This window comes from Lontra canadensis, unplaced genomic scaffold (genome assembly GCF_010015895.1).
Source record: "Lontra canadensis isolate GAN:19392208 unplaced genomic scaffold, GSC_riverotter_1.0 scaffold349, whole genome shotgun sequence".
In the NCBI taxonomy this organism is placed as follows: domain Eukaryota; kingdom Metazoa; phylum Chordata; class Mammalia; order Carnivora; family Mustelidae; genus Lontra; species Lontra canadensis.
Window position 1 is genome coordinate 27933 of NW_022631343.1, and position 22762 is coordinate 50694.

General features: G+C 58.3%; 1 protein-coding gene and 1 long non-coding RNA gene across 5 annotated transcripts; one reads left to right on the top strand and one right to left on the bottom strand.

Moving 5' to 3' along the window:
- Positions 1-1422: 1422 nt before the first annotated feature.
- LOC116862836 lies at positions 1423-9435 on the bottom strand. 2 transcript variants are annotated; one of them, XR_004381724.1, is made up of 5 exons: positions 9250-9435; positions 8919-9029; positions 6698-6821; positions 4198-4301; positions 1423-1492 (listed from the first exon to the last, which is right to left on the bottom strand). It is a non-coding gene; the product is annotated as an uncharacterized LOC116862836 (long non-coding RNA). The 2 variants fall into 2 exon arrangements; XR_004381725.1 differs by having other exon boundaries at positions 8919-9082.
- A 230-nt stretch (positions 9436-9665) lies between these two features.
- Positions 9666-20282, top strand: LOC116862834 (calcium-regulated heat stable protein 1). Of its 3 annotated transcripts, none has more exons than XM_032850267.1 (4): positions 9666-9719; positions 17202-17366; positions 18081-18203; positions 19861-20282. In XM_032850267.1, exons 2-4 carry the CDS (start codon positions 17209-17211, stop codon positions 20021-20023), a joined length of 444 nt encoding a protein of 147 aa, XP_032706158.1. In that variant the 5' UTR covers positions 9666-9719; positions 17202-17208; the 3' UTR covers positions 20024-20282. The 3 variants fall into 3 exon arrangements, with proteins under 3 accessions (XP_032706158.1, XP_032706159.1, XP_032706157.1); XM_032850268.1 differs by lacking the exon at positions 9666-9719 and adding an exon at positions 15619-15694; XM_032850266.1 differs by lacking the exon at positions 9666-9719 and adding an exon at positions 15706-15767.
- The last annotated feature ends 2480 nt before the right edge of the window (positions 20283-22762 follow it).

A 22762-nucleotide genomic window follows, 5' to 3' on the forward strand; every position in this document is an offset into this window, starting at 1 on the left:
AGGGGTGCCTGGGTGGCTCAGTGGGTTAAGCCTCTGCCTTCGGCTTGGATCATGATCCCGGGGTCCTGGGATCAAGTCCCGCATCGGCCTCTCTGCTCGGCGAGGAGCCTGCCTCCCCCACTCTCTCTGCCTGCCTCTCTGCCTACTTGTGATCTCTGTCTGTCAAATATATAAATAAAATCTTTAAAAGAAAAAAAAAAGAAAGGAATTACAATCTACTTGGCAAGATGCGTATGCATCAAAAATGACTCTGAGGGGCGCCTGGGTGGCTCAGTGGGTTAAGCCGCTGCCTTCGGCTCAGGTCATGATCTCAGGGTCCTGGGATCGAGCCCCGCATCGGGCTCTCTGCTCAGCGGGGAGCCTGCTTCCTCCTCTCTGCCTGCCTCTCTGCCTGCTTGTGATCTCTCTCTGTCAAATAAATAAATAAAATCTTTAAAAAAAAAAAAAAAAAAAAATGACTCTGAGCGGGAGCCTGGATGGCTCAGTGGGTTAGGCCACTGCTTTCAGCTCAGCTCGCGATCCCAAGTCGTAGGATTGAGTCCCGGGATAGAGTCCCGCATGAGGATCCCAGCTCTGTGGGGAGTCTGCTTCTCCTTCTGACCTTCTCCCCTCTCATGTTCTCTCTCTCTTTCTCAAATGAGTAAATAAAATCTTTAAAAAAAAAAAAAGATTTTTAGCAAAACAAAACAAAGAAACCAAAACAAAAATAAAACCTGACCTCACATAGTACATTAGCTGGTGATTCTATTTGTTTGGGGTTCTAACGCAGACCAAGCTAAGCTCCAGGGAGGGAACTCAAAACAGAGGTTGCTTCTGGGCTGGTGAGTGGAAGGTTGACTGCAAAGGGCACAAGAGAACTTGATAAAATGATGCAAAGATGACTGTCGTGACTATATAACTGTACTCATTTATCCAAACTGCTGGAGCTTGCACCCCTGGATTATTAAAAAGGTAAAAAGGCACCCCAAATTCTCATCATTTGCCACCAGTGGGAGCACACACAGTCTGGAAGTCTCTTGCAAACCTAACCCTAAACCTATCCTATGACCCGGATATATCATGCCTAGGCATTTCCTCAGGAGAAGGGAGACATGTCCCTAAGAAGAGAGTCCTAGCAGTTTTATTTAAGATAACCTCAACCCAGGCGCCGGGGTGGCTCGGTCAGTACTGTGTCCAACTCAGCTCAAGTCATGATCCCACGGTTATGAGATCAAGCCCCGTGTCGGGCCTTAAGATTCTCTCTCTCCTTCTCCGTTTGCCTCTTCCACCTCCCCACCTCTAAAAAAAAACTGGAAACCACTCTGGTGCTCATAAACGAGAGAACGGATAAACTGTGCGATACTCACAGGCTGGACGACTACTCACCAAGGAGAAGGCATCCTTCACGGAACCATCCTTCACGGAACCACATGAACGAACGCACGCAAACGCGTCGTGTGAAAGCAGCCTTCCGCAGGCGTGCGTACTGTATGGTCCCATTTCGATGGACGTCCTGGTAGACACGCGTCACAGAAGCAATCAGAACAGTGCCTGCCAACAAGGGTGTGGACTCAGAAAGGGCTTGTGGGAACTCTGGGCTGGTAGAGACATCCCACGTCTTGGCAGGGGTTGGCACCACACAGGTGCACGCACTCGTCAAAGCTCATGGAGTGGTACGCTGAGATCTGTATCCTTCCTGACAAACGTTTTCAAAAGCTGCAGACGGACACTGAATTCTAGTTAATGACCTGTGGGAGCTGACGTGTTGAGGAGCAAAGTGTACGGCCATCTGCAGCTCACTTTTAAAGTCATGGGAAGGTAAGAGGGGTTGATGGATTCTTGGATACCTCCATGAAAACACGAACCCTGCAAAACGGTGACAGCTGCAGAATGGAGGTGGTGGGTCCAGAGGTGTTCACCATCATTTCCACTTTTCTGCATACTTGCACTTTTTTTTTAACAGTAAAATTGGGAGAGGGCAAAAAGTAAAGGGGAAAAACTCTCTAAAAGAGGAAAACAAAAACAAATACAACTTGTATGTCAATTTGATGGCAAAACTACAGAGCAGACGGACTTAAACGAGGCAGCACAGCGCTGTAGAATTTATGGGCAAAATTACACTTGATCCACAGGATCACTCTCCGAGATCTCTGCCCACCCCACAAAGGGGCAGTAGTGATCTGCTCCTCTACGGCCAAGGCTGACGGAATCTGGTGGAAGCTTGACCCAGGTTAGGTCAACCCAATCTCCCTGTGCAGGACTCTTGAACTGGGGCGAAAGTAGACCACTGGGTTTCTGCTGTTCGCATGAACTATGGGCATTCAAACCTAGTGGCTGTGGGGAGCTTTCATTCCTAGAAAGAACGGTGCACGTCTCCCTTTTGTGACGGGAATGCAGCTACACGACAACTGGCATTGGGAGGGAGAATGAGGACCGTCGCTACAATCTACCATATGGAGAAATAAAGTAGTAAGTGCTCAGTGAGCATCTGCTTTGCATGTGTATCACACGTGCAGGCAGCAATGCAAGTGTTCCCGGGAGGCCACAGCGCCACCTGCTGGCCACAGTTATTCCAGAGGCTGGGTCCTACAGCGCCACCCGCTGGCCACGGCTATTTCCGCGGCTAGGTCCCACAGCGCCACCTGCTGGCCACGGTTATTCTAGAGGTTGGCTCCCACAGCGCCATCTGCTGGCCATGGTTATTTCAGAGGTTGGGTTGCTCCAGCAGAGAACCGGGAGGGAGACTGGGTGCTGTGCTCTCTGCTGCACATCTTCCCCTTCAACAAGATCAGCTTCTTCCGAAGTATCAGCTGCTCGCAGGGTGCCAGCTGTGACGAGTGGTAAGCGCAAAGGTGCCATCTTCAAAGGGGCTGGGGGAGTCCGGGTACACAGGCGGGGGTGCATGGACTAAAGGTGCCCCACACACCATGAGCACAAGAGATCTGTGTGCTACTACAGCCCTTTCTCAGCTGATGGGCAAAAAGCATCTTGAGGAAGCACTTCCGTAACTCTCACAAAGATGTCATCACGAGCATCACCTCTCTGGTGGGGACCTGACTCCTGCCCACGTCCTCAGCTGTCCCTCTGATCGCTCTCTCTTGCTCTCTTACCAGTAACTGTGACGCCCACATCCCCGAGTCTTGCAACCTCTGGTCCGGCATTTCTGCCCACGGGCCCAGTCCCCTTCGCTCCCATGATGACAGCTCATCGTCGTCTCTTCTGATCTGTGGCAGGGTCGGGGGCATGTCCTCTGGAGCCTGTGCACACCCCTGTACGTACTGGTGTGTTGCTGCATCCCCCAGCACCAGCATGCAGAAGGTGCTCGATTAATGTAGTTTGACTGTACGAATGACCGAATGAAGGAAGCAACAAACGAGCTGTTGCCGCTCTCATCCAGCCCACCTTATTTGGCTTAAAATCCGTTGGATATCCTACCCCAGGAAACAGGGTCTTTGTATAGGGTTGAGGCCATGCAAGATGGGGGACAGGGCTGGGGACAGTCTCCTTCCTGAGGGATTTTGGGGACGGCGGAACCCCTCACACAGGGCTGAGATCCAGGCTGTGCCTCTGCACTGGGACCCTCTGAGAGTGAGTGAATGAGGGAGCTGATGGGCTGGGCTCTCAGCATCCTCCCCGTGACGACTGCCACCAGGGGGCAGCATCAGGCTGCACAAGTCAGCCTGGCCTCCTCCCTCTGGGCTCTGTGGGGACGGTTGTCCCCATCCTGTCCCTTCCCCCTGTTCCCGTCACCCTCCCTTCAGGGCTTGTCCAGTGCCGTCCAAGGCTGCCCTGGGGCTGAGGACTCCTGTCTTATCCTGAATCCCTCAGGCCAGGTTTGGAAGGAGAGAGGGCGTGAGGCCAGCTGAAGGCCACAGCCAGGCTGCGGTAGAGCTGGTTTAGACCCCAGTCCCTGGCACCCAGACACAGTGCCTCGTCACAAGGGAGCCAGGATGCCTGGCTGGGCTCCCTGGGGCCTCTCTGTAGGCATCAACTCTCTATCAGACTCAGGGCTCCTGGAGGACTGGTTTTTGCTGGTTCATTTTCTACCTCGGCACCCCCAAAATAAGGCCTAGCACAGAGGAAGCATGTAAAATGTGGGCTCTGTCACTCGCGGTTGTGTGTGGCTCCGGGGACGGCATCATCACCTCTCCGCACAATGGGTCTGATAATAATCCTCGCTGCCAACAGTGTTAGGAAGATTTCACGAGACAGTTTTACCTTGTTGTCTGATCCCTTCTGCATGCTTCTGTCCTGTCCTATTCCATCCTGCCCCTGGGCATTTGCACTTGCTGTTCCTGCTCCAAACGCTCTTCCGGTGAGCTCTGTAGGCAACAGGTTCATGGATTTGGTTACTTGATCGGTACCTGCTGCTCCCACAACGTCAGCTCTGTGAGAGCAGGGACCTCCTTGATTTTGTTCACATCTGTCTCTTCAGTACCTATCACAGTGCCCTGGACACAGCAGATGCTGTCAAGCTTTGCTGCATGGATAATGGATGAAAGATATCTACGTGAAGAATCTAGCTCTGTGCCTGGCATGTAGAAAGCTTGCAACGCGTTAGCAGTTAGTAACATTAATAAGCAAGACGATAACAAGCAGAGTCACGGAAGCCAGGGCAGGAGGCAGGCCATCCCAGGAATGGCAATGAGCCTAGAGTGCTGGCAGCTGAGGGTCCTGGGAAGCCCCGTGGTCCTCTCCTGCTGTGTGACCCTGGGCACCTCACTCACCCTCTCTGGGCTGTGCTACCTTCTTGAGCAATAAGGCTCTGCAGCTGGGGGCCTGCTTAAAAAAAAAAAAAGGCAGTGCAACTCCCCCGCCCTGCTTCCTGCCCTTCCTCTGCTCCCAGAAGGGCCCAGCATGGGCGAGGAAGTGATGGGAGGAGAAAGGAATCCAGAGGAATGAGCTGTAACTATCATTCTTGGGCAGGTGTGGGGTGGGGCTTTCCCCGGAGCCCTCCCTTCCGTCTGCTCTGTCTGCGGGGGTGCCGGGAGCCCTGGGCGGGAACTTGCTGGCTCAAACTAGGGCATCCCCTAACCTCTCAGAGCTGAATTTCCAGCTCTGCCAACCACCCAGTCGGCTTTCTCTTCCACCCAGCTTGGGGCGCGCTGGGGGCTGGAGGAACGTGAGGTGGCGTGCGCTGCTGCAGTCATCTTGCACCAAGCCCGCTGCCTACGGGGCCCAGGGAAGGAAAGCAGGGTTTCTCCTGCCCTGGGTGCCCGTGGGGGCCCTCTCATTGAACAACAGGCACCTTGATGTGAGGGTGACGGGCTTATTGCTTTCCTGGGTGGCTGTCGTCCATCCCCTGCCCTAAGAACTCTGGGACAGAGCTCCCAGGCCTGCCTGGAGGACGAGAGGGGGATCTTCTAGACAGAGAAGGCTCTTGGGGTCTGGGGAATGGCCCCAGGAGCTGTAGGGTGGGGGTGTGTGGTTACGCGTGTTTCCATCTGCGTGTGAGTGTGGGGAGATGCTGGTATTGCTTGAGACACGGGTCTGGTGGGGGGCAGGGCTCATCTGCATGGTGTTTGTGTGCAGAGGTTTGCACGTGGAGGTATATGTGTGTGTGTGTGTGTGTGTGTGTGTGTATGTTCCTGCATCTGGGGTGGGCTGTGTTAACGTAGGTGGGCTCCTGTTTTTCCTCCTTCAGCCAGCAGGCACGGTCAGCTGACTTGGACCTCGTCCTGAGCAGTTTCCAGCCTCGAGGGCTGCCTGGAGGGGGTCAGCCCAGGTGCAGTAGGGCTGAGGCAGGACCCCTCCACTGGCCCCCCCCCATGCAACTCTTTCTCAACTGTACACTCTCCTGCTGCCATTTTATGGAAAGGAAAATCGAGTCATCTGTCAGGCCCCTCATCCTGACAGACTTCACTGCATCCAGTGACCCTGGTGTGGACCCTATTTCTTCAGTGGGTACTTACTGGGTACCTACTATGTGTCAGGCAAACAAAACTAGGGGAGGCAGATAAGGCACCTGCCCTGGGGAGCTCACACTTTAGGGGGTACATTTGGTTCCAGGTGGGGCAGAGAGTCCCCTCTTTTGAGGTGTAATGCCCAGAAAGAGGCAGCCTTGGAAGATATTGGGGAAGAGTTTCCAACTGAGGGAAGAGTGCGTGCAAAGGCCCTGAGGTCCCGGTGGGGTTGCAGTGCTGTGAGCAGAGAGACGTGAGGTTGGGCAGGGAATGCTGAGACCTGATAAGATGGCTTGGGGCTGCTGCACAGAGGGGCAGGGGCTGGAGGCAGACCAGGAACAGGGAAGTAGTGGCCCAAAAGAGACAAGGAGCACTAGGCAGGGAGAAGCAAGTGTTCCCAGAGCCCAAGCTCCCATCCCTGCTCCAGCCCAGGGAGACCCCTCTCTTGAGACATCGGGTGGGGTGACATATCCTGGGTAGGGGGAGGGAATTTCATCTTAAATAGCCTGCGGAATGAGAACCTTGGGGTGTCACATGGTGACATTCAGATCTCAGCCTGTCCCAGTTAGTGCTGTTTGGCCTTGGGTAAGCTGCACTGCTGATCTGAGCCTCAGTTCCCCATTCGTAGAATGGGATGACAATTCTTCTGGGTTGCAATAAGGCTTTAAGAAGTTCAAGTGACACACATTACAGCGTGCAGTGTGGCTGACACATTGTAGGGAGCAGAACCGGGCGGCTACTGTCATTACTAGGGCGACACTTAGATTCAAGCAAGAAGTGTTTAAAAAAGCAAATAAAAAACAAATAATGCTTACAGTGTATCCAGCTGTGTCCTAAGCATCCATGGGTGCTCTCCCTTCTGCAACAGGACTTTCATCGAGAGGTGCAGTTGTCCCCATTTTACAGATGAGAAATGGAGGTGCCGAGAGAGGGGACCTGCTGAAAAGACACCCAGTCCTTGAGGACAACAGACCTGCAGTATCAACCCTAGGCACGGCGCCCCCCGCCCCCCCCCATCTTCTTCCACCTCACCGATCTACCCCTCCAGCTTGCTCGGGCTCCTTACTGTAATTTTCTTATGTCAAGTCCATCTAAAATGCTGCAGCAGACGAGTCTGGCTTTCATTTAAAGAGAAATAGGGAGTCATGGAAGGGTTTTGAGAAGGGGAGGGACATGGTGACAAAAATTCTCTCCCTGGCCAGACCTTACTTCGGTCCCCCTGAGCCCTCAGCTCTACTAGGCCTGAACTTGAGCTTCTGACCCTGTCCTTGTAGAGTCCAGTTTTGGCAAGAATCCTGTCAAGCTGGTTTAGCCAGAATTCCCTACCCTCAGGATCTACCCAAATTCCTCATCCCCTGCCACCTCCCAGGGGATGCCTGATTGCCCTGGCCTGTCTTCTGCGAGAATCCTGCTAGGTCAGCTCAGCCAGAATCCCCCCTTCCCTCCCATACTTCCTTCTAGCAATTTCCCGCTCACTGACCGTGCTCTTTGGCCCGTAAATCTCCACTCTTCCTTGCCATATTTGGAGCTGAGCTCCCTCTCCCTCCCACAGAGCAAAGCCCCATAGCAGTGGTCCCTGCACCTTCAAGACAGTCCTGAATAAAGTCTCACTGTCTTAACTAGTGTCATAAGAATTTTTTCTTTAGCAATGGTTGGATTTATGCTTTTGAAAGCTCACTCTGGCTGCTACACAGAAAACAAGGATGGACACTGATACTGGTAGGGGAGGGCACAAGTCATGGGAAGAGGCTGTTCTTCCTGGTGAGATGGAAGAGCCCCAGTCATGGCGGAAAGGGACCAGGGGTGGGGGGGTAAGGGGCAGGTAGGTAGGGGACTCTCCACTTCATCCCTGCTCTTAGACCTTCCCTTCCCTGGCTGTCAGCACCTTTAAGGCCCACTCTGGCTCTGGCCACTGTACCTCAGTACCTCACACTCCCTCTCCTCCAGTCCTAGCCCCACCACTCTCCTGCCTCAGGACCTTTGCATTTCCACTAACCTCTCTCAGGAGTGCCCTTTCCTTATCTACTTAATTACTGATCTTCCAGAAGATCTCAGGTCAACTAGCACTTTCCAGAGAAGCCTTTCCTGGCTTTCCCATCCTGGGTAACTCTCCCTGCTGTGGGCACAGCAGGATCTTATACCACTGTGATTACTGATTTAAGATCTGCCTCCCCTCTATAACGTCTGGGGCGGGGACAGAACCCACATGAGTTTTGTTTAGTCCCAGGCTTGGAATAGAGTCCAGGTGCAGTAAATATTTCTCAAGTGGCTGAAGAGATCATTGGTCCTTATTGGGCAGAAAAGTTAGGCCAGTATTCATCTGTGGCTGGCTCAAGTCGGGCCATTAGGCTAGTGCCATGGGATGGAGCCACAATGGTGGGCTGATGTCTCAGGTCGCGGGAGGCTCAAGCCATGACAATTGGGAGAGAGAACTCTTCCTGGGACCTGTCTTGTCTGACAGTGCCTAGGGCAGGGCCCTCACTGAACCACGGAGGCTTATCCAGGGCACCACCTGGCACCCCCCTTATCCACCGGCCTGCTGTCTCAACAGGAGGTGACTCCTCCTGGGCGGGTACTGGGTGGGCACTTTTTAAACTCCTGGACACTCAGCACCCCACAGAGCCTGGCATGGGGCGGCACACCCCGTGAATGACCGCAGCCCAGAAATGGACCAAACTTGGGTGTGAAATGGTCAGCGACTGTGGTTAGTTGAGCAGGAACAGGAAGGCTGTTCCTGCTGCTGTAACAAAACACCGCAGACCGGGTGGCCCAAGCAACAAACATGGACATCTCACAGGTCTGGAGCCTGGGAAGTCCGAGATCAGGGTGCCAGCAATTTGCCTGCCAGTGGAAGACCGTCCTCCTGGCTTGTGGACAGCTGTCTTCTTGCTGTGTCCTCAGTGGTCTCTTTGTAGGCAATCAGAGGAGGAAAGGACCGCACGACAGGGAGAGACTGAGAGGCAGGCAGAGTCGGGGGCTCCGGCAGGGCCCAGAGTCCCAGGATAGCTCCGGGATTCCTCCCCCCCTTCCACCAACCTGAGCCTCGGTCCAGCACTGGGCTTACTTTTAGGGGCTCCTCTAGCTGCGACTTGCTGTGACCAGGTGGGGGCAGGGAGGTATCGCTTCTCTGCGCCTCAGTGTCCTCTCCTGTAACACGAGAGTCTTGTCATTCACCTGCACAGACGCGGGACTCAAGTACTCTACAAGAGGGTGCAAATTAAGAAAAAAAAAAAAAGAGAGAGAGAACAAACCAACAACTTTCCCTCTTTTCGTTTTCTTTCTTTGCTTTTTTTTTTTTTTTTTTTTTTGGCTTTCTTTTCCTCCCCCTCTTTAATTCCCTTCAGTTCTCGGCTTGTCTCCCTTCTACCTCTCTTTTCGTTCCTTCTCGCCGTTCCCGGAGCTCTTTCTCTCCGTCAAGATGGAGGCGCCCGGGGCCTTCCGGATTCGGGAGCGAAGGTCCGCTTCGGGCCGGACCCGCAGCGGGTGGTTAAGGGCGGGACCCGCACAGGCCCTCCACTCTTCAGGGGACTTCTCCGACCTGCGGTGCTGCGCGGGCGGGCATCCCCACGGCTGCCCGGCGAGGCGAGGGGGCCGCGCACCCCAGCCCGCCCCGCGTCCCGCGCCCTCCCCCGTCCCGCGCTCAGACCCAAAACTCCCGCCGGCGTAGCCGCGTGCGCGCGCTTCCAGGCCGTCGGGCGGTCCGGCCCGCCGCCCCATTGGCTGGGGGCTCGTGGGGGCGGGGCCTCCTGCAGCCACGCCCCGCGGACCACGCCCCCTCCCGGCCCCTCAGCTCTCGCAGTCAGAGCCGAGCTGCTGGCGAAGCGGAGCGGGTCGCAGGTAGGGCGGCTTCTCCGGGTCCCCCAGAGGGGTGTGGCGGGGTGTCCTCTCCGGGGCGGCGGGAGCGCGGGCCGGACCTCGGCCACCTTGTGGCCTTGTGGCCGCCGCCCGCATCCAGCCCCCTCTTGAATGGGGCTCCGCCGGCGTGGGGGTCCGGGCTGGGTCTCTAGGCCCGGAGGAGATGCCCGGGCCGCCGCGGCCTGTCTGGGGAGAGCAGGTTACTCATCCCCGGGAAGGGGGCGGGTGTGGCCGCAGCTGGAGGGCTTTGGGGCGGACGTCCGGCAGCGCTTGCGGCGTGCAGGGACAGCCTCCCCTCGGTTTGCCCGTGGGCTGGACCGCGAGTGGGGGCCTCGCGGGGCGGAGCGGGGAGGTGCGCGGACCCCAGCCGGGGCGGCGGGCGCGGGCGGTGGGACCCGGGTTGCGGGGGATGTTGGGGCGGAGGGAGTCGTCCTGGCGCCGCAAGATTGGCCGCATCTGGGGGAGGAGGAGCCGCGGGGCGCTGTCCGAGTGTTTGCGCCCGGATGGGGGGCCTCAGGGCGGAGCAGAAAAACTTCACCCGCGCCCACAGGCTCCCTCCCCGCGCGCCCCGCCGGCGGCCCGTTTGCAGGCCTGAAATGCAGCGTTGTTTTTTGATTTTTTTTAAAAGAAAGTCCCCGGCCCCCGCATCTTCTCTGGGGTTGGAGTGGATGTGTGTATGGGGTGGGGTGGGTGGGTGGGGGACGGGGAAATCAGCGGGTTCCAGGCAGGGCCTGCGTTCCCCTTGGCGGAGGTGTCTCACGGCAAAAGAGGAGGCCTCCCGCCTCAGTTTCTCCATTTGTACATGAGTGGTATAACTTCTTTGATAACGGGGTGTGAGAGAATAAAAGGAGGAGGCTAACCCAGTCCCGGGAGAAGCATTAGCTACTGTCGTATATTTTCTTGCTTTTTTTATATTTGTCTGTCTCCGCCTCCAGTCTGGCCCCGCCAATCCTCTCGTCTCTCTGAAACCAGAGGGAACTTGTAAAAACAATCGGTTCAAATCAACCCCCTGCCTTAAAATCGTCCGCTGATGTCCCTGTTGTCTAAGTCCCAAACTTGTCCACAGGGCTTTCTGTTACCTTCCATGGCGGCCCTCTCCAGCATCCACCACCCCCTTCCTTCCCCTGGGCCTTTACTCCTGCAGGTCCCTCTGCCAGGAGTGACCCCCTCCCCACCCCCCAGAAGTGATCCCTGTAAGACTCAAGGCAGCCTCCCCTCTTCCGCCAGGCCCTCTCCACCTACTTCTGCGCTCCGGCTGGGGGCGGGGGGGGGGGAGCTTGGTGGCCGCGGGTTCTCAGTGCTTGGCTGCCCATCCTCCCGCCCCCACATCCCCAAGTGGCGCCGGAGCCCCTCCAGCGCAAGAACAGGGTCCTGTAGCGTCGCGGAGCTGAGCCAGACCCAGCGGGGCCCTGGGGCGCTTGGTCGCCATTAAGGGTGGGTTCCCCTGGGAGGGGAACGTCTGTCTTTGTCCCGCGGAGTGGCTGAGCAGGGCTTTGGTTTCTGTCTCATCAGCAGCGACAGAAGTGGGAGGGATTATTCTAGATGGCCCCATGCCTGACAGTTCCCCCGTTAGCGGCTCAGGTATTGTTGGCTGAGGCCATTGCAGCGGGCACCGTCTGCACCGCGTCCGGGGGCCTGGGATGCTGCATCAGTGTCCCGTTTGACAAATGAGGAAACGGGCGTCGAGTGGGGAGGTCACTTGCCAGGGGTCACAGGGGCAGCGGAGAGCACAGTCGGGCCTGAAACTACGGTCAACACCCCCACCCCGCGAAGTCCGGGGGTGCGGGGAGCGCTGGAGGCAAGGATGCAATACGGGAATGCGTGACCCGGGGGTGACGGGGTGCAGAGTCGGCTTCTGGTTACGAGCTGAGGGGGGCGCAGGGCCCTTGGAAGTGGGAGGCGCGGCGCTGGGGGACCTTCTCCGCCGGGCGGGGCTGGTCTCCGCGACGCCGTCGGGGTACTCCGGGGCGGGGGTCAGGCGGCCACGCTGGAGGGGCCGCGTCGGGTTCCCCAGCCGCGGGTCCAAGGGTTTCCGGCCTCTTCTCAGCACTCTGGGGCCCCAGGGAGGTGGGGGGAGGGCGGCAGGGCACTTTCCCGCCAGGGGTCTGTCCGCGTCTGTCCGCGGGCGGCACCCCCCCGCCTTGTTTGTGTTTCTGCGGCGGGCCCTGCTGGCTCCGGGCGGCGGCTGGCCGGCGGTAGCCCGCCGCCCCCGGCTCCACTCGGCGCTCCTCCCCTGGCCTCCTCCGCCCCTCCCCTGCCTCCCCCGCCCCTCCCCTGCCTCCCCTCCATCCACTCCCTCCCAGCCCGCCGCAGCTCTCTCCCGAACAATAGAGTGGGAGGTGGCAGAGGTCCGTCTCGGGCCCCCTCCCGGGGCCTCTCGCTTCCTGGGACTCCTCTGTCCCGCCTCCGCGTAGCGGACCTGCCCCTCCACAGTCAGCCCTCCGTTCTGCCAGGTGGGGGCCCAGCTGGCCTGGAGGTGGGGAGGGAGTCACCGAGTCTCAGCCTCAGTTTACAAAGGAGGAACCTGGGGTGCCCTAGAGTAACTTTGTGAGTCATCCAGAACCTCACCCCTGGCCACCCCCCCGTTTCCCTGCCACCCTCTCACTGGGAGTTGACACCTGCCAACCCACCGGCTGTGAAGGGCAGGTCGTGAAGCCCACGCTGATGCTGCTCTGTTCCCTGCACCAGCAGCACCTGCCGCACTGGGAGCGCCTTAGGACCACCCCATTCCTGCCCTTCAGAATCAGAGTCTGCATTTTACCACACTCGTGGGGACCCTAAAGTGTGAGAAGCTCTCTGTGCCTTAGTTTCCCTACCTGTAAAATGGGGATTAAGGCATCTCCCCAGCTGTGCTGCCGTGGGCATGAATCTAGTTCAATTACATGAGCGCCCAGCCGTGAGCCCAACAGCGAAGTCGGTGGGTCGTGGGCAGTGGCCATCAGATGAATCAAAGCACAGCCTCACTCTTGTCCCCTTTCCTCAGCCATGGCTGGTTCTCCAGTGCCCTGCCCCCGTCCTCTGTGTGGGTTGGTTCAGAGCCACCCTCATGTGCCAGCAGCGGCCTGGCCCTGCAGCTGGGAAGCGTCCACACATGATGCCAGCCCTGGCTTCCCCCAGCCAGAAACCCATGTGAGGCTCAAGACACTCCCAGTTTTCAGTCTACGCTTGGAGTGGCCTGGCTTTGCCAAGAACCACACGGAGACAGAAGCACCCAATGTGATTAAACCCAGTTCTTGCTCCCCTAGACTCCCCCCAGTCCCCCGTCTTCCTGCCGTCTGGGAGAGGTGTGAAAGCTACCAAGAATGGAGTCTTGGGAAGTAAACTGCAAACTCCTTTCACTAAAGTGTAAACGACTGAGAAACACTGTCCATGCTCCCCTCCCTGGAGAAAGCACCTGGCTCTTGGGCTTCAGAGGGATTCATCCTTGCTATGGTTGCTGGGTTCTCAGGGTGGGGAGGCGGGAGGTGGGGGCTCATAGGGGTCTGCAGGGTTGTCTGGAGTCCCCAGATAGGTGGGTGGGCTGAGGGGAGGTGTTGGGAAGGCCAGAGCCGGGTGCCTGGGTGGACTCTCAGGACCTAATATGAGGACACGCAGGGCCTGTGGAAAATTCCCAGGCTATTTTGGGTTGAGGCCCCCTTCTCCACCCTTTCCGGGGAGAAAGGCCCTGCTGACATACCCCTCCCCGAGGGCAGCCAGAGTGGGAGTGACTTCCTGGCTCCCTCACTTCTAGGACCTTGGGTCCCCCTCCCCTGGCTCTGGGCACTGTTTAGAACCTGGGGTGGGGGCTGACTGAGGGAAGGGGAGCGTGCCCCCTCCCCCCTTCACCCCCTCAGACCACCCATGCTCCCCTCCCCCACTTGCTTTTTCTCCAGAACATTTCCCCAGTTTAGTTCTTAGCTGGGGGGCCCAAGGCAAGCTACTTGACACTTTGTGCCTCAGTTTTCCCATCAGCAAAGTGGGGATGAACGAGTAGAGCTGGGCGAGGTGCCTAACTCCAGGACACTGCTCTTGTCCCTATGGTTGTGGGTCTTCAGTCCCCGAGCGTAAGCTCCTGAGAGCAGGAATTTGCTGCCCTGGTGTCCAATTTTCCTGCGCATAGTGAGTGGTCTGGCAACTGCTGGAAGGGATATAGCCTTCGTCAGGGTCCTCAGGGGCCCGTGCAAGCCCCCAGTGTGCTTGGGGGACAGACACAGCCCCACCTGGTCCCCTGATGTGCACACACAGGCAGTGACAAGCCCGTGCATGTGAGGACACACATATACGTGTGCACAGACACGTACATAAGCACAGGAGCTGTGACGCGCCCTGGCCAGGGGCATTTAGGCCACTGTGCTGCCCGTCAGAGGCCCCTCCCATGTCTGGGCTTCAGGCATCTTCTTGCAAACTGCTCCCGGCTGGCCATGGGGAGCTGTGGGGAGTTAAGGGGTGCTGGGCTGGTGGTGGAAGGGGCTGGTCCTGGAGGGTGGGCCCCGCCTCCGCGGGAGCCCTGGACCCTGGTGGGAGGTGTGTCTGGCCCTCTGTACACCCTCTCCCCATCTGTGTGTGGAATGGGGTGGGGGGTGGGCAACAGCTGCAGGGTTGGCTCCTGGGTCACTGGCTACCCCCTCCCCCAGCTGTTTTCCTGACAGCTGGACTCTGACCCCAGCCTTCCCCAGACAGCGGCCATTCACTCCTCTTTCTCTCTGCCAGCCCTGGGGGTGGGCTGGCCTCTCGCCAGGCCTGCCCCAGCTGCCCCAGCTGCTCTCCAGCACAGATGGCAGTGGTGAAGGACCCGGGGTCTCCCTGCACCCCCCGCCCCAGCCAGTGGTGCCCTCCGGCCCCGGTTTCTAACACTGCTGGGTGTGAGCATGGCTGTCACCACCCCTTGCTGGACTGTGCTAACGAGAGAGCATATCAAGTTCACGGTGGGCGCCAGGCCAATGCTCCTGGTTCTTATGCTGGTTAGGAAGGGAACGCTGCTCTCCACCAGCCCCCGTGCTGGGCCCTAGAGAGGTGGAGGGACCCTGTGCTGCCCTCAGGTTGCTCACCCCCACAGCCACGGGCTCCCATTGGCATCTCTGAGGTGTATTTGGGGAATCAGGGATGTTCCAGTGGAGAGAAAGGGAGCCCCTAATTTGGGCTTGTTTCATTAATTCAGGGGGAGGTGGGCATGGTAAGGTGATGCCCTCTAATTTGTAAGCTGGCCCTCGTCTCCTGGCTCTCATCTCCCCATCCCTGGTGCCTACCACACTGCCTCCTTGCTGGCCTTCAGCCACACCTGGGCCCTTGCCAACCTCAGGGCCTTTGCATAGGCTGTTTCCCCTACCTGGAAGAGCCTCCCGGTTTTTCAGATGGTTGACTCTTATTGTTAGGGCCCTGCATATACCCTCATTAGAAAAGCGTCTCCACCCACTTACTTTTTCTGTGTATTTCTTAGCAGCCCTTTGGGAATCTGTGATGATCTTATTTATATTCTTAGCTACCTGTTTATTCTCTGCCTGCACATTCAGGCCCTGTGTCTCTAGTGCCATGACCAGAGGGCCTGACACCAGTCACCTGTGTGTGGAATCACCTTATGATGACAGTTACAGCAGTGATTGCTGGCAGTTACTGCTCACTGGTGCTGGGTCGATGCTGAGTGCTTAGCGTGTAGTCTGTGATTTCACCTTCATGGCAAAATGAGGGCAGATGTGCCTGACTGCAGAGGAAGGCAAGGAGACTGTAGATGGTGGGGGTGGGGGGTCCCCTGCTTCCCGCTGCTGTCCCCCCTGCTGTCCCGGGAAGCCTGGGCAGGACGCTCCTTTCTCTGGGCCAGCCCCTTTCCCAGAACCCCAAGCACTGGAACATTCCGGGACTCTATGACCTGTGCTGCTGGGTCACGCTGGAGCCCTGCCCCAGCCCAGCAGCCGGGACCTTTATGAGGTGGGGGCTCCCCGGTCCTCCCTGGCCACGGCTGCAGCTGAGAGAAGGGTCAGGAGGTACTATGTCACTTCCTCCAGAAGGCCAGCCAGCCCTCTCTCTTCCTAGCAAGACAGAACTAAGGCCAGACAGGGGAGTGTGGGGGGCTGTGGGTAGAATGTGGGGGAAGGGGACAGGGGAGAGGTTTGGCCCTTTTCGGGGAGGAATCAGGCCTGGGTCTCGGGTGGCTTGGGATGCGGGCAGAGGGTACACTCTTGGGTGATGTAGGCCGAAAGCCCAGGGCCCGGGGCCACAGAGTCACCATCAGTGAGGGAAGCAGGGTGGCAGTTGGGGGTTCAGGGTGATCAGATCTTCGAGTTTTTCCCAGAGTGGTTGGAAGCCCCCGTTTGCGAGAGCTGTGTTTAGGGCAGCCCCTGTTTTCAGTGTGAAAACCCTGCGTGAGCCCACAAACCCTCGGGACTGCTACCGCCCCAGCTCGCCCTGCGCGCCTGGGCCCGGTGTGAGTTCAGCGCTCCGCCGCTGCTGCCCTGGCTGTGGGGCCTGGCTCCCTTCACCTTCCCTGCCGTCACCAGCCCCAAACAGGTGCCCAGGGATGCCCACTCAGCTGCCCCGTGTTACAGATGGGGAGATTGGTCCCAGAGAGCGGGAAGGGATTGCTCAAAGCCCGCCGGCTCCTGAGCTTTGCTCTTTCCTATTGGGCTTAATCCAAGGCCAAGTCAGAGCAGGTACCTTAGTGGTCACGTGTTCAGGGCAGTGGCCACGTCTTGCTCTTGGCACAAGTGCCAGAGCCGGGCAGCAGCTAGGGAGTCCGCCGCCCCCAGAGCCCGCAGCCGGGTCTGAGCCCGCCTCTGATGCATGCTGAGGGTGACCATTGGTGTTCCTCGTGGCCAGTGGCCCAGGCAGGGCGCCTGCTCAGCGCTTGGACACGTAAGGGCCTCTGCAGTGGCCTGCCACGTTGGGTCCCTCGGGCTCGCTGTCCCGGATGCAGGCTAGTGACAGCCCCCGGGGGATCCAAAGCTGGGGTCTGTGCCTCTCCGGTTTGTGTCCAGAGTTTCTTGGAGGGGCACTGTGTGCTGTTCTCTCCCTTGCCTCTCCGCCTTCCCCAGGGTGCCTGGCACTTAGTGGGTCAAGTCTGCTGGGGAGCTGGAGTGTGATCTAGGTAGCTGGCATTAAAGCCCGCCTGCCCTCCCTCCCTCCTGCTCCTTCCCTCCCTCCTTCCCTTTCATGAGTATTGACTCAGTGCCCCGAGTGTGCCAAGATCTGTGCTGCGTGGAGGGGACTTAGAGGGGACTGATGGCATCCCTGTCATGGGGCAAGCGGGCATTTCCTGGCAGAACGATGCCAGAGGGAGGCCTATGACTGCAGCAGGAGCTGAGGCACCTGACCCAGCTGGGGCAACCCGGGCATGTTTCCAGAGAAGGTGACCTCTATGCTGAGTGAGCCTTGTACCCCAGCCAAGAGCAATGGGTCTCGACTGGCAGATTGTCAGACACAGGGCTGGGGGTGCATCTGGAGGGCCCCTCCTTGCAAGGCATTAGCCCCTGAGAACCCTCTGTCTCTCCTTAGGTTAGCCATGTCATCTGAGCCTCCGCCACCACCACAGCCCCCAACCCACCAGACTTCGGTGGGGCTGCTGGACACCCAGCGGGCCCGTGATCGGTCACCGTCCCCTCTTCGGGGCAACGTGGTCCCCAGCCCACTGCCCACCCGCCGGACAAGGACCTTCTCAGCGTGAGTCTTGGGCTAGTCTGGTGAAGCCTCCTAAGATAGGTCTCCTGCCCAGAGCCAGAATCATTGTGTCTGGTCATCTCTGCCTCATTGTCCTTGCCTGTCAAATGGGGAGATAAATGGGTTAGGGTAAGGACTGATGGTGCAAGACTAGGAAGGTACCCTGTAAACTCTGGGGGGCACGCCCCAGGCCCCTTGAGCCTGCCCCAAGCTGGGGGTCGTAACAAATGGGAAATCAATGGGGTCTTAAATGATTGGGTGTTAACCGCAAACAAGCCTCTTCCTTTGTGAGACCTCGACTTCCTCAGCTGCAAAATGGGGACAGTAGCAGGTTGGCTACAGAGCTGCAAAGGACCTGCACGGTGCCTGGTAGATCCAGATCTCAGGCTCAAGGAGTAGAGGCTGCTGTGATTAATAATTAGTGCTCGGAGGGATGCTCAGGGAGCTTTTAGTCTAACCCCCTTTCCAGATGGAGAAACTGAGGCCCGAGAAAATTTGCCAGGGTCATCAGAGAGCGTCTCTTACTGGAGTCTGTGTGAATGGCTCCCACAGTTGTGCAGTGCACACTGCACAGCTGGACATTATGCCCCTGGCTACTGCCTGGGGCATAGCTTTTGAGGGGGAGGTTCTGGGATGAGCTGGGTGTGTCCTGGGAGAGTGGGATGCTGTTTTGGGGGGCTGGTGGGGGCCTCCTCACACTTTCCTCATCTCTGTCAGGACGGTGCGGGCTTCTCAAGGTCCTGTATACAAAGGAGTCTGCAAATGTTTCTGTCGATCCAAGGGCCACGGCTTCATCACCCCGGCCGATGGCGGCCCCGACATCTTCTTGCACATTTCTGAGTGAGTCAGGGCTGGTTTGTGTGGTTTGGGGCTGGGGCAGGGGCTGCCTAGGCCCCAAGGAGGCAGGGGGAGGGTGTGACTTTGGTGGGCGCTGTGTGTGAGGGTGTGAGACTCTGCCTGTGACCTGTGTGTGACTGTGCCTGGGGGTGGGGTGGTGAGACTGTACTTGGCAGTGGTGTGTGTGGGCGGCTGCAGGCGACAGTCTGTGTGTGTGTGTGTGTGTGCGCGCACAAGAGATAGCGCATGTGTACACACGTAAGTATGTTGAGAACCCCTGGGAGGTTGTGTATCTGGTGGATGGGGACGGGGGCATCCCTGGGAGCTGCAGGAGTTGCACTGGACCTAGGGCCTGGCTTCCTGCTTACCTCGGGGAAACCACTTGGTGAGGCTAGGAGCTGGACCCTCTCCCTGCCACTTGCTCACTGACGTCCTTCCTTCCTGTGTGGAAACCCTCGGGAGGCCCAGGGCGCGGCCCACACATTCGAGATCTCAGTGCTGGAAGGCAGCCAGCAGCCTGCGCTTTTCTCCCGCCTTCAGATATGGGGGCCCTCCTCACGCACGCCTTACCCCTGCCCCATTCTTTGGCCTCCGCCTCCCCCATCTTTCAGTTCAGGCTGTGGCGGGCTGCGTCCCATCCCACACGGCAGACCAGGCCATAGAGGAAAACCCCATTGCTGCAGGCAGGCAGGGCACTGTCCCAAGCGTCTGTTGGCACGGGCGAGTGATCCCTTCTGGATGCTTCTCCCCGACGTTCTTGCACGCGGGGCCTTCACTGCCCCTCTACCGTGCACACGCGAGAAAGCTGCAGAGTCCGTGCGTCTGACGTGTGTCTGCACACGTAGACTGGCGTGGACGTGTATTTTCATCTCGCCCCCGGCCAGAAGGGATCGGTAAGGGTTTACAAGGATAGTCGCAGGGCACCATGAAAAATAAGTTAGTAAGGAGCAAACAAGTTATTAAAGAGATTTGCTGGGGAGCAAATCAGAGAGGTGGAGACACGGGATGTCTGCTTCCACGGCCGGAAGCGGGCTGCAGATGTGTAGTCCTGGGCTTCCGGGTGGCCGGATCCGAGGGAGGCACCATTTGCTGGGGGGGCTTCTTCCATCAAGACGAACCAGTTCCAAGAGCCGAGGGGGCTGTTCCTCTTGGAGGGGTCCTCCAGGGGGCATCAAGATGGGCACCTCACTGGGACGGGCGAGATGGTGGCTTGTGCCCCCCTCAAACTTGAGAGACTCTTTCTGGGGTGGTCACAGGGAGAGGACGCTTTCTGGAACTAGCTTTAAGCACAGAAGGGACTTTCCCGAAGCTTGCTGAGCGCTTGGGGAGTTGGAGGGCACAGGTGCGCGCAGCTGGGTTTGGGGGCTCCTAGGACCGTGCTGGGTGTGCTGCAGCAGCTCAGGAGTCGTCGCACCGGCGCGCGACGGTGACTTGTCTTCCTCTCTTCGGCTCGGACCAGCTTTCCCTGCCCTTCTGTCCCCAGGCCCATGGTGCCTCCATTTAACTGAGAGTGTGGGGCCCTGGACGGGCTGAGCCTGGTCTCGGCCTCTGCGTCAGGGGAGACGACGGGGGCCACTGAGATGGGCTGGCCCTCTGAGCAGCGGGGGCTGCGGTCCTTTCTGAGGGCAGGGCACTGAGTGCTGTCTCCTCACCCCTGCAGTGTGGAAGGGGAGTACGTCCCTGTGGAAGGCGACGAGGTCACCTATAAGATGTGCTCCATTCCCCCCAAGAACGAGAAGCTGCAGGCCGTGGAGGTGGTCATCACCCATCTGGCTCCAGGCACCAAGCACGAGACCTGGTCCGGCCACGTCGTCAGCTCCTAGGAGAGGCCGGAAGCACCTCTTTCTCCTGGGCTTGCGGGAGACTCTGGGGGGAGGAGGAGGCAGGACCAAACTGGAGATGCTGGTCTGCTGCTTAAGGTGGGGCTTCAAAGGGAGGAGCCCGTCGGTCCCTTTCAAGTATCTCCTGGAGGAGGGGGCGTGGGGGGCAGGCATGGGGGTGCTCTCGGCCACCAGCACAGCCTCTGACCATTGCAACCGTCTCTCACCATCTGAAAAGCATTAAAAGCATGGAAAAAGGGGTGCGTGCTGGTGGCTGAGTGGAGGGTCCAACCCCAGCCCGCGGGTGGGTCAGGCTTCCCCAGCCCACAGAGTCCTTTGTGCCCCTGGACTGGGGACTCAGTTCCCGGGTCCAGTCCGCACCAGGGCTGACCGGGGCCCTGCATGTTTCCTCGGATGCGCTCTTACCCATGTCGCCACCTTCCTCATGTCCATGGCCCCAGGCCCAGGCCCTTCTCTTGCTCCTTGTGGTTGGTTCTGGGCGGGGGAGAATCTGGCTCAACGGTGTGAGCAGGGGAGGGCTCTGGTGCCTTGCAAGTGGGAAGTGTCACTACTGGGCATCTGGGGAAAAGTGTTTCTCTGGGAGCCCTGAGCCTTCCCCCCCTTGGCTCTGCCGAGCTCCACTGCATCCTCTCCGAGGAGCCTGGTCTCCTTCCGCCCTCAAGGTGAATGATCATCATTTCGAAGGCATTTCACATCCCTGGTCCTTTAGCTGGTGGGTGGGCATGGGAGCAGGGAGGGTCTTTGTCTAAAATCAGACCTTTGTCCAGATCCATCCAGAAGAGAGTCAGTAGCTTGCTTCTGGGCTGGCCTGGTCAAGTCCAAAGTTAGAGGAGAAATGCACCTTTGGTGTGGGGTTTTCTTGCAAACTGGTGTTAAGACATGCTTGGGATTTTCTTCTTTCCTTTTTTAATACCGAAGGCTCTCAGTCAGAGCCAGCCCTGTGCGCACTCTGCTGCCGACATTTCGAACCTTTGTAGATATTTGCCGTCAACATATCCTTGGGAGTTTCTTTGCGGTGGTTTGGTTTGGCTTGGCTCTCGTGATTTAAAAATAGAAATAGCTGGGTAATAATGTTTTGAAATATGGGGCTTATGTGTAGTCAGGAAACCATGTGTCAGTGCAGGGAAGTGAACCCTTGAAAGCCCAGGGGGCAGACGGGGAGTGTGCACACAAGGGAGGCTGGCCGGGGGTGCGGACCCAGGGGCATGCCGGGAGCAAGCCGGGAGCAGGAAGGCCCTTGTTGGGTGTCTGTCTGTGGTCCTGTTTGTCTTTCCGTCTGGGAAGCGCTTCCTTTGAAAGGGGTTGGAAGGTAGAAATATTTTGCTGACGACTGGTGAGTTTTTAAAATACACAGATGAGTGTGTTGACTGTGTGCGTGTGTGTGTGCGCGCGTGTGTGCTGGCAGACAGTGCAGTGAAACAGCACAGTGAAGGGAGCAGTTGGTCTGCTTTTTCCTGGCCCGTGGGGCCCCCCCCACCGAAGGGCCCCTGCGCCCCCTGCCTCCTGCTGGGTCCGCGGAGGCCTTTGCTGGCTGCGGGCCGTGCTTCCGGAGCTTGGGAGGACGTCTGATGCTGGTGACAGAGCTGGGAACAGCATCCGGGATTCCATCCACATCTTTCCTCCCACCAGCCGCTTCTCTCTCAATAAAGTGTGTTTTGTGCAAGGCTCTGCGTTGTTTGTGGAGGTGGAGGCCGGCTGCCTCTCCTGTGAGCCGGCAGGTAAGGGGCCTGTCCCCGGAGTGGGGCGGACACAGTCATGCTGTTTCATTCATTGTGCTTCACAGGCTGGTTTTTGGGGGTGGTAAGAGAATGGGACCGTCCCTTTCCCCTTAATCATCCTTCTCCAGTGTCGGGCAGGTTAGCAGTGGAATCCGGCTTCGTGACAACAAAATGCCACTTGGCTCCGCGGAAGCACTTGAACTTTTACTGTGTTGAGTCTGCGTGTTGAGAGCAGGGGCAGGCTGGCCCGAGGGGAGGTTGGTGGTGGGAGGTGTGAAGGCCAAGGGCCTGGGTGTCCAGGCGCACGGTGGGGAGGTGCAGGGTGTAGGGGGACGGGGCTGCAGGCGGGGCTGCTCTGGGTGGGACTTACGTGTCAGCCTGGGAAGGCCTTGCCCAGCCAGTGTCTCCTGAGGGAGGGGAGGTTGTTTTTGACAGTGCAGCGTATTTTTACTGCCGTACTGGTTTTCAGACGGGATCGGGTGCGTTCAGAGCAGTACTGGTTTTCAAAGTGTGTTTGAACAGTTACAACCAGGCCAAGGGACCTGTTGAGGGAGAAGCCAAAGCAGGCGTTTATTGCAAACAAGGAGCTCTGTCGGAGGGCCACACGGGGCCAGTGTCATCTGAGGGAAAACCTGCAGGCGGAGCAGGAATCCAGCTCTGAGAGAAGGGTGGGTGGCCGTGGGACGGATCCCAAGTGGCCTGATGAGGCCAAGGTCAAGGAGCGGTGGGGGAAGAGGAAACAGCCCTTGGAGAGGAAGTGATTCAAGGCTACCTCCACCCTGACAAATCTGCCAAGTCTTCCTGATGGGGCGCTCCCCACCCACTGGCTGGAGACCTTGCCAAGTGTCCCGCAGATCCTGAGCTACCCCCCCCCCCCCCCCGCCTCCCTGCCAGGATGGAGTGCAGGCACCTCGGTGAACTACAGGAGGGCCTTCCTGGGGGTTTCTCCCTCAGGAGTGCCCAGCTGTGCCCTCCCTGGGGCCGCTCACTCCAGGGCCAACCT

Bases quoted from the DNA above. Each gene is read 5' to 3' on its own strand.
- LOC116862834 (XM_032850267.1), top strand. From the start codon at position 17,209: ATGTCATCTGAGCCTCCGCCACCACCACAGCCCCCAACCCACCAGACT. The intron at 17,367-18,080 runs GTGAGTCTTGGG...CATCTCTGTCAG, and splicing joins CGGACAAGGACCTTCTCAGC to GACGGTGCGGGCTTCTCAAG. The intron at 18,204-19,860 runs GTGAGTCAGGGC...TCACCCCTGCAG, and splicing joins ATCTTCTTGCACATTTCTGA to TGTGGAAGGGGAGTACGTCC.